This window comes from Sander vitreus, chromosome 23 (genome assembly GCF_031162955.1).
Source record: "Sander vitreus isolate 19-12246 chromosome 23, sanVit1, whole genome shotgun sequence".
NCBI lineage: Eukaryota > Metazoa > Chordata > Actinopteri > Perciformes > Percidae > Sander > Sander vitreus.
The window spans coordinates 23,359,664-23,369,663 of record NC_135877.1 but is presented as its reverse complement, the minus strand read 5'-3'; the positions used below and the strand labels follow the sequence as shown (position 1 = coordinate 23,369,663).

At 53.8% G+C, this 10,000-nt stretch overlaps 1 protein-coding gene across 3 annotated transcripts in view; it reads right to left on the bottom strand.

The window, feature by feature from the left end:
- Nucleotides 1-10,000, bottom strand: part of znf318 (zinc finger protein 318) — a 36,847-nt gene that overhangs the window by 9,514 nt on the left and 17,333 nt on the right. For all 3 annotated transcript variants that reach the window (XM_078281622.1, XM_078281623.1, XM_078281624.1), the window contains exons 12-13: nucleotides 2,216-2,452; nucleotides 1,108-1,201 (exon numbers count right to left, since the gene is read on the bottom strand). In XM_078281622.1, coding sequence (XP_078137748.1) covers nucleotides 1,108-1,201; nucleotides 2,216-2,452 — 331 coding nt within the window. The remainder of the gene's footprint in view (nucleotides 1-1,107; nucleotides 1,202-2,215; nucleotides 2,453-10,000) is intronic.

Below are 10,000 nucleotides of genomic sequence, written 5' to 3'. Positions count from 1 at the left end.
CTGGCGTTGGTGAGTAGGAGACTTGGAGCAGCTGCTCCATCTGCCTGTTGCCTCTCTGTCCGTCTCTCTCGTTCTCTCCAACTCTTGTGAGGCTAGTTCTTCATCTGTTTACTCGGGTTAGAATAAATAAGGACGACCATCAAACTCAAAGGGCTCTTCCGTGTGTTGTATATCTGCTATGTTCTCCATAGTTACGTTACTCCAAGCTTCTTCCCTTGTGAACAACGCTCTTCACACACTACTGTTTACCTTTTCCTGCTACAACTGACTTCCCAGGAGACAGCGCGATGCTACAGCTAAGCTTCAGTAACGCCATTACTGTGCAAGCCACAGACATCGTTTGGTCTGCTTCCATGTAGTTATATAGTCACTGATATGGTCATAACCACTACAGTGCTCAATTACCTATTTTTGAGGGGGAAATAAACTACAATCTTTCGCCGCAAAGGCATGATCTGTCCTCTGGAGGACATCCACCAGACCAGCGGGCGCTCTGTTGACTGTTATCAGCAGCGGGAGGCGAGGAAGGCGAGGAAGGCGGGGACATAAGAGGAAGCAGAAGCAAGGATGCTAGTCGGGCCTGCTAGCCCGGCTAAGGGAACTACCACACAGATCGCCACTGCCAAGTCTCCTACTCTCCGACGCCAGATCCATCGCACACAAAAAGGATATATATGCTACAAATACACACAGAACTGCTGCGTGATGATTATCCCAAAGCCTGGCTGAACAACACACTCATCCCTGATGAAAGCTAGCAGGGCGAGCTAGCTACCAGCAGGAGACAGAGTCTTGTTGTCATGTAAGGGCTCTGTTCATGTTGCACAGCCATTTTAATTGCATTTTGTGTCTGTTAAGAGGCAGAAAGGCACTCTTTAGATCATGCCCCCAAAACTCCCGTTCTAGCTAAGTGAGAGCTGTACACCTGTACAGCTCTCACTTAGCTAGAACGGGAGTTCTAGCTAAGTGAGAGCTGTACAGGTAGCTCCATGTCGGAGCTACGTAGTAGCCAAACAAAGGGACTGGATGACCGTGACGTGAGTGACTGTAGTTTGGGACTTTCCACCTCTGATCTGACGGCTGATTTTTGGGGAAATGTGCGAGTACCTTTGGCCGGTTTGGTGAGCTTCTCCTCCAACAGAAGGCTCTTGCCGGCTTTAGACGGACAGGAAGCCCAGGGCCGGTCGTACGGGTCCAGAGTCTGGGAGGAGAAGGAACACGTAAAGGGCTGACCAGGTGTGGATATCAAACAAACACAAAGATATCGCTCTGCACAGCCGACGCACACTCCTGTTGAAGAGTCAGAAACCTGTTGCCACGGAGATTTATAGTAGAAAAACTGATCTATGTCTGAATCTCTCTCTGTGATGCTTTTAGCTTGTAGAAAATCATCTTTACAACTACACACACACACACGCACAAAGACACACACACACACACGCACAGAGACACACAGACACACACACATACAAAGACACACACACACGCAGAGACACACACACACACACACACACACACACAGAGACACACACACACACACACACACAGAGACACACGCACGCACACACACACGCACGCACAAAGACACACACACAGAGACACACACACAAAGACACACACGCACAGAGACACACACACACAGAGACACACACACGCACACACACACACGCAGAGACGCACACACACACGCACGCACAAAGACACACACACAGAGACACACACACAAAGACACACACGCACAGAGACACACACACACACACACACACGCACACACACACACACGCACACACACAGAGACACACACACACACATATGCACGCACAGAGACACACACACACACACACACAGAGACGCATGCACGCAGAGACAGACACACACGCAGAGACACACACACACACACACACAGAGACGCATGCACGCAGAGACAGACACACGCACAAAGACACACACACACACACACACACACACACACACACACACGTGTTGTTTCTGTATTATCATTATATATTATATAACATGTATGTATCATATATTAATATGTATTATTGTTGTTCTGTGTGTGCAGCATCAACCACAGTCAGTCTCTGATTCTGATGGTCTGAATAGTTATTATGGAAGATCATCAGATCAACAGCTGATTGGTGGCTTTTCAACAGGAGTGTATGTGGACAGATATATAATATATAAATATATCAAATATAAAAACCAAACCAACCTTTCGGTGCGTTTTGCTGTGCAAGTGTGTGAAAAAATCAAACATGGAACCAGAGGTGACGTTACAGTTTTTGCACCAGTGATTTCCAGCGTCGTAGTATTCGAAGGGCTCCGGGGGCGGAGTCAGGGGCGGAGCCTGAGTGGGGGCGTCGGCGGGCGGTTTGTCCAGGCACGCTCTCGCCGAAGACAGCGCCGCTGCCGCCAAAGACGAAGATGATGATGAAGATGATGATGATGCCTGTTAAGAAGCAAAGATGGAGGAGAGTCAACATGGCGGCACACAGTCTGGCTTCACTCAGACTAAAAGCTGTTTCGTGCTTCCTGTGGTCGGCGATGTGACGCAATCGCGGCCTGGGCGACTGGGCGCGGAGGGTCTGCGCAGCGAGCATGCACGCAGTCCACAGCGCCCCGACCACGCTGAACGCAAGAAGCACGAAACAGCTTTAAGGCGCCATCTCCAGCGCTACGTTTTGGTTTTTAAGTGATCTCGGTGCACCAGTAGAAGAACTAATCTCTGTTTAAACTAACACGCCCAAACCTCATATCTCATCAACATCCTGGTATACTGGACATCAACAGTTACCATGGGAACATTCTGGTATAACGAACGAGAGGGGGGAACACCAGAGCAGGGGGAATGAGAGGGGGGAACGCCAGAGCAGGGGGAATGAGAGGGGGAGACACCAGAGCAGGGGGAATGAGAGGGGGGAAACGCCAGAGCAGGGGGGGAATGAGAGGGGGGAAACACCAGAGCAGGGGGAATGAGAGGGGGAACACCAGAGCAGGGGGGGAATGAGAGGGGGGAAACACCAGAGCAGGGGGGAATGAGAGGGGGGAAACACCAGAGCAGGGGGAATGAGAGGGGGGAAACGCCAGAGCAGGGGGAATGAGAGGGGGGAAACACCAGAGCAGGGGGGAATGAGAGGGGGGAAACACCAGAGCAGGGGGAATGAGAGGGGGGAAACACCAGAGCAGGGGGGAATGAGAGGGGGAAACACCAGAGCAGGGGGGAATGAGAGGGGACACCAGAGGGAGGGGAGACACCAGAGCAGGGGGAATGAGAGGGGGGAACACCAGAGCAGGAGGAATGAGAGGGGGAACACCAGAGCAGGGGGAATGAGAGGGGGGAACACCAGAGCAGGGGGAATGAGAGGGGGGAACACCAGAGCAGGGGGAATGAGAGGGGGGAACACCAGAGCAGGGGGAATGCAGAAGATATTCCTTTTCAAACCAAAACGTAGCAGTGGTAATGAAGCCTAAAACACTCGAGATCTGTCTTTTAAAACTCCAAAGGCTTCACAAAACGAGAAAGTGTGAAAGTGTCTTACCTTGGCTGAGCTCCGGCCTCCAGACGTTTAGGAAATGAATGTTTGAGAGGATCCTGAAGTCGCGTTTATATATCGATTTGAACTTTGAATTTGCTTTAATGTTTGAGAACGGTTCATTTTTTGAAGAAACTTCAAGAGTTCAGGAACGTAACGTTCATGGTAAACTTTCTGTAAACTGATGACTGAGCTATCTATGTTCACACAAGATCAGACCTTTGAATCTTAAAAATGTTCAACTTCCACCGGTTTCTCTGCAGGGTTCAACAATAAGAGCTGATGACGGCCCGGGGAAAGTGAAACGCTGAAGGGGGCAAATAATATATATATATATATATATATATATATATATATATATATATATATAAAATAAATGTGGCCGGGTTGGATCAGTGGGTAGAGCAGGCGCACATATACTTCCCCTCGTGGCGTTCCTTTACTTCCCCCCGTGGCGTTCCTTTACTTCCCCTCGTGGCGTTCCTTTACTTCCCCCCGTGGCGTCCTTTACTTCCCCTCGTGGCGTCCTTTACTTCCCCCCGTGGCGTCCCTTTACTTCCCCTCGTGGCGTCCCTTTACCTTCCCCCCGTGGCGGCCCTTTACTTTCCCCCGTGGCGGCCCTTTACTTCCCCCCGTGGCGGCCCTTTACTTCCCCCCGTGGCGGCCCTTTACCTTCCCCTCGTGGCGGCCCTTTACTTCCCCCCGTGGCGGCCCTTTACCTTCCCCCCGTGGCGGCCCTTTACCTTCCCCCGGCGCCCTTTACTTCCTCGTGGCGGCCCTTTACTTTCCCCCGTGGCGGCCCTTTACTTCCCCAGCGACCCTTTACTTCCCTCGTGGCGGCCCTTTACTTCCCCCGTGGCGTCCCTTTACTTCCCCCTCGTGGCGGCCCTTTACCTTTCCCCATCGTGGCGACCCTTTACTTCCCCCCTGTGGCGTTCCTTTACTTCCCCCGTGGCGGCCCTTTACTTTCCCCCATTGGCGTCCCTTTACTTCCCCCCGTGGCGGCTCTTTACTTTCCCTCGTGGCGGCCCTTTACTTCCCCTCGTGGCGTCCCTTTACCTTCCCCTCGTGGCGTCCCTTTACCTTCCCCTCGTGGCGTCCCTTTACTTCCCCCCGTGGCGTCCCTTTACCTTCCCCCCGTGGCGTCCCTTTACTTCCCCCCGTGGCGGCCCTTTACCTTCCCCCCGTGGCGGCCCTTTACTTCCCCTCGTGGCGGCCCTTTACTTCCCCCGTGGTGACCTTTACTTCCCCGTGGCGGCCCTTTACCTTCCCCGTGGCGACCCTTTACCTTCCCCGTGGCGGCCCTTTACTTCCCCCATTGGCGACCTTTACCTTCCCCCGTGGCGGCCCCTTTACTTCCCCCTCGTGGCGGCCCTTTACTTCCCCCCGTGGCGTTCCCTTTACTTCCCCCCCGTGGCGGCCCTTTACTTCCCCCGTGGCGTTCCTTTACCTTCCCCGTGGCGACCCCTTTACTTCCCCCGTGGCGTCCCTTTACTTCCCCCTCGTGGCGTCCCTTTACCTCCCCCAGTGGCGTTCCTTTACTTCCCCCGTTGCGGCCCTTTACTTCCCCCTCGTGGCGGCCCTTTACTTCACGTGGCGCACCCTTACCTTCCCCCGTGGCGGCTCCCTTTACTTCCCCCGTGGCGACCCTTTACCTTCCTCGTGGCGGCCCTTTACTTCCCCCGTGGCGTTACCTTCCCCCGTGGCGGCCCTTTACTTCCCCCCGTGGCGGCTCTTTACCTTCCCGCCGTGGCGGCCCTTTACCTTCCCCCCGTGGCGGCCCTTTACTTCCCCCCGTGGCGTTCCTTTACTTCCCCTGCGGCCCTTTACTTCCCCCTCGGGCGGCCCTTTACTTCCCCCCCCGGCGACCCTTTACTTCCCCTCGTGGCAGCCCTTTACTTCCCCTCGTGGCAGCCCTTTACTTCCCCCCGTGGCGTCCCTTTACTTCCCCCCGTGGCGTCCCTTTACTTCCCTCGTGGCGTCCTTTACCTTCCCCCTCGTGACGTCCCTTTACTTCCCCCATTTAGTTCCTTTACTTCCCCCGTGGCGGCCTTTACTTCCCCGTGGCGACTCTTTACCTTCCCCGTGGCGACCCTTTACTTTCCCCGTGGCGTCCCTTTACTTCCCCTCGTGGCGTCCCTTTACCTTCCCCTCGTGGCGTCCCTTTACTTCCCCCATGGCGGCTCTTTACCTTCCGCCGTGGCGACCCTTTACCTTCCCCGTGGCGTTCCTTTACTTCCCCCCGTGGCGGCCCTTTACTTTCCCCCGTGGCGGCCCTTTACTTTCCCTCGTGGCGGCCCTTTACTTTCCCTCGTGGCGTCCCTTTCCTTCCCCTCGTGGCGTCCCTTTACCTTCCCCCCGTGGCGTCCCTTTACTTCGTGGCGACCCTTACTTTCCTCGTGGCGGCCCTTTACTTCCCCCCGTGGCGGCCCTTTACTTCCCCCCGTGGCGGCCCTTTACTTCCCCTCGTGGCGGCCCTTTACTTTCCCCCCGTGGCGGCCCTTTACTTCCCAGCGACCCTTTACTTCCTCGTGGCGACCCTTTACTTTCCCTCGTGGCGTCCCTTTGCTTCCCCTCGTGGCGACCCTTTACTTCCCCTCGTGGCGTCCCTTTACTTCCCCTCGTGGCGTCCCTTTACCTTCCCCTCGTGGCGTCCCTTTACTTCCCCCGTGGCGTTCCTTTACTTCCCCCCGTGGCGGCTCTTTACCTTCCCCCCGTGGCGGCCCTTTACTTTCCCCCGTGGCGGCCCTTTACTTTCCCTCGTGGCGGCCCTTTACTTCCTCGTGCGGCCTTTACTTCCCCTCGTAGTGGCCCTTTACTTCCGTGTAGGACCCTTTACTTCCCCCGTGGCGACCCTTTACCTTCCCCTCGTGGCGGCCCTTTACCTTCCCCCGTGGCGACCCTTTACCTTCCCCCCGTGGCGGCCCTTTACTTTCCCCCGTGGCGATCTTTACTTCCCCCCGTGGCGGCCCTTTACTTCCCCCGACCCTTTACTTCCTCGTGGCCTGTACTTCCCTCGTGGCGACCCTTTACTTTCCCTCGTGGCGGCCCTTTACTTTCCCTCGTGGCGGCCCTTTACCTTCCCCCCGGCGTCCCTTTACTTCCCCTCGTGGCGTCCCTTTACTTCCCCCCCGTGCGACCCTTTACCTTCCCCCCGTGGCGACTTTACTTCCCCCCGTGGCGGCCCTTTACTTCCCCCGTGGCGTCCCTTTACTTCCCCCCGTGGCGGCCCTTTACCTTCCCCTCGTGGCGGCCCTTTACCTTCCCCCCCGTGGCGGCCCTTTACTTCCCCTCGTGGCGGCCCTTTACTTCCCCTCGTGGCGGCCCTTTACCTTCCCCGCCATCAGGACAACCCTTGACCCTCGCTCCGTTAGCTCAACTCTTTCAGTTGTGATGCACAGAAAAAAAAGGATAGCTTGATGAACAAACAGCAAACACTTCCTGCACAGATGTTTCACAATAAAAGCCTCTCAGGGCCTCATAGGGCAGGATTCCTTCCTTTTCTGACAGGCTTTTATTGTGAAAAGAGTGGAAGCTGTTCCTTAGAGGAGAGATATCTTTATAAGCCTTTTCTCTGCTTCTATCCTCCCTGAACGATACGTTAGCTCGTATCGAGCCTTCATGTTTAAATAACGTTTAAATAACGTGTGAATGAACCGCAGCGATGGACCGTTTCACGGTATGAAAAGTGACGTTATCACACCGGGTAAAGGAGACCTTTTACACATTCTTCCACCAAAACAACATTCCTTTAAAGGCGCCGACACACCAACCCGATAACCGTCCGTCTGACAGTCTGGGAGGTCGCTGACTCGAGTCTGGTCGGTGTGCTCCGTGCCATCGTCTATCGGAGGAGCCGTCGGCCTTCATTTGGGCTGATTGGACATGTATAATCAGGGGGGGCGGGCACTGCCAGCAGTCAGACTCAATGAGCCATCTGATTGGTGGAGAGCTAACCAGGAAACGGGGAGCGGGATGAGCGTGACTAGAGTCTCTCAACATCTGATGAAGATCTTCTAAACTGACCTTTGTTGATCTGAAATGAAGACAGATTCAGCAGCTGCACGGCCTGTTTCTCTCTTCAGATGTTTCCAGAAACACGTTACGGTGAACTATTTTAGGACAATATGAGATCGTACTCTGAACGAGACGCCATGATGGTCGGGGAGCAGCCAGACCCACGTGACACGTTCGTCCAATCAGCTGCCGGTTTTCATTTTTCGGGGACTACTCGGGGAGACTGATCAGTCCCACTGGCTTTACTGCTGACGGTCGGCCGTCTGGTTGGTGGGTCAGAGCCTTTAGAGTCCTTGTAACTGTTATAATAATAATAATAATAATAATAATAATAATGTAATACCCTCATATTTACTTAGACATTGAACCTTAAAATATATATTATTTCTTAGTAACCATGGACTGAAGTTAGCGCCAAATGTGGGTACAATCAACAAACAAAAAGATGTAAATATATATATTATAAGCCTCATTAATGATTACTTAAGCGTGTGCTTTTCCTGTATTTCACTTCACCAAGAAACTATTCACACATCCAACAATCCTTCGATGAAGGTGCGTAGGAAAATATCACATTAAACAAGATCTCGCACTGTGCTCTCGCTACAAACGTTTCGGCCCCTCGGGACCTTCGTAATGGAAATATAAACCCCCGAAAATACTCGTGACGAAGGTTCAGAGGGGCCGAAAGGTCCGTGCAACGCTTATCAGTTCAGTCCTCTAAGCACAAACACATGGACAGACAGAAAAATGGGTTCAAATATAATGGCATCTGGGCTCCAATTATTCAATACTGCAATGGTATTCTCTCCTTCTCCTTTGTGGACTATGCAGGTCATTGGTGCATATGGACCAAAAAATCCCCAAACTGACAGACTTTGGGGTCAGAGAGAGAATACCAAATGTCCAATGTGTTTGTGCTTAGAGGACTGAACTGATAAGCGTTGCACGGACCCCGAAACGTCGCAGTAGCAACGAGTGAGATGTTGTTCTTGTCAAAAATGTCTGACTCAAGACTCATCTGGGGACGCTAACCACGCAGTCTTTATCTGAGGGAAACTGGATATTAGGGAAGTTATTTTCATCCCCACGCTGTACGTCAGATCGTACGACTTCGTCGTAACGTCCGTCAGATCGCACGACTTCGTCGTAACGTCATCTTAACGTCTGTCAGACCGTACGACTTCATCTTAACGTCATCTTAACGTCCGTCAGACCGTACGACTTCATCTTAACATCCGTCAGACCGTACGACTTCATCTTAGCGTCCGTCAGGGCCGTACGACTTCATCTTAACATCCGTCAGATCGTACAACTTCATCGTAACGTCTGTCAGACCGTACGACTTCATCGTAACGTCATCTTAACGTCTGTCAGACCGTGCGACTTCATCTTAGCGTCCGTCAGGGCCGTACGACTTCATCGTAGCGTCCGTCAGACCGTGCGACTTCATCGTAGCGTCATCTTAACATCCGTCGGGCCGTGCGACTTCATCTTAACGTCCGTCAGGGCCGTACGACTTCATCGTAGCGTCATCGTCAACATCCGTCAGACCGTGCGACTTCATCTTAGCGTCTGTCAGGGCCGTGCGACTTCATCGTAGCGTCTGTCAGGCGCACGACTTCATCGTAGCGTCATCTTAGCGTCCGTCAGACCCGTGCGACTTCATCGTAGCGTCATCTTAGCGTCCGTCGGGCCGTGCGACTTCATCGTGCGTCATGCGTCCGTCGGGCCGTGCGACTTCGTCGTAGCGTCCGTCGCAGACCGTACGACTTCATACGTAGCGTCATCTTAGCGTCCGTCAGGCCGTGCGACTTCATCTTAGCGTCTGTCAGGCCCGTGCGACTTCATCGTAGCGTCCGTCAGACAGCATGCGACTTCATCGTAGCGTCATCTTAGCGTCCGTCGGGCCGTGCGACTTCATCGTAACGTCCGTCCAGATGCGTACGACTTCGTCGTAGCGTCTGTCAGATCGTGCGACTTCATCGTAGCGTCATCTTAGCGTCCGTCAAACCGTGCGACTTCATCTTAGCGTCTGTCAGACCGTGCGACTTCATCGTAGCGTCCGTCAGACGTGCGACTTCATCGATAGCGTCATCTTAGCGTCCGTCGGGCCATGCGACTTCATCTTAGCATCCGTCAGATCGTACGACTTCATCGTACTCAACGTCCGTCAGGGCCGTGCGACTTCATCGTAGCGTCATCTCGTCGCAGACCGCCGACTTCATCGTAACAGCGCTCATCTTAGCGTCCGTCGGGCCGTGCGACTTCATCTTAGCGTCCGTCCAGACCGTGCGACTTCGTCGTAGCGTCATCTTAGCATCCGTCAGACCCGTGCGACTTCGTCGTAGCGTCATCAGACCCGTCGAACGCCCGCTGCGACTTCATCGTAGCGTCCGTCAGACCGTGCGACTTCATCGTAGCGTCATCTTAGCGTCCGTCGGGCC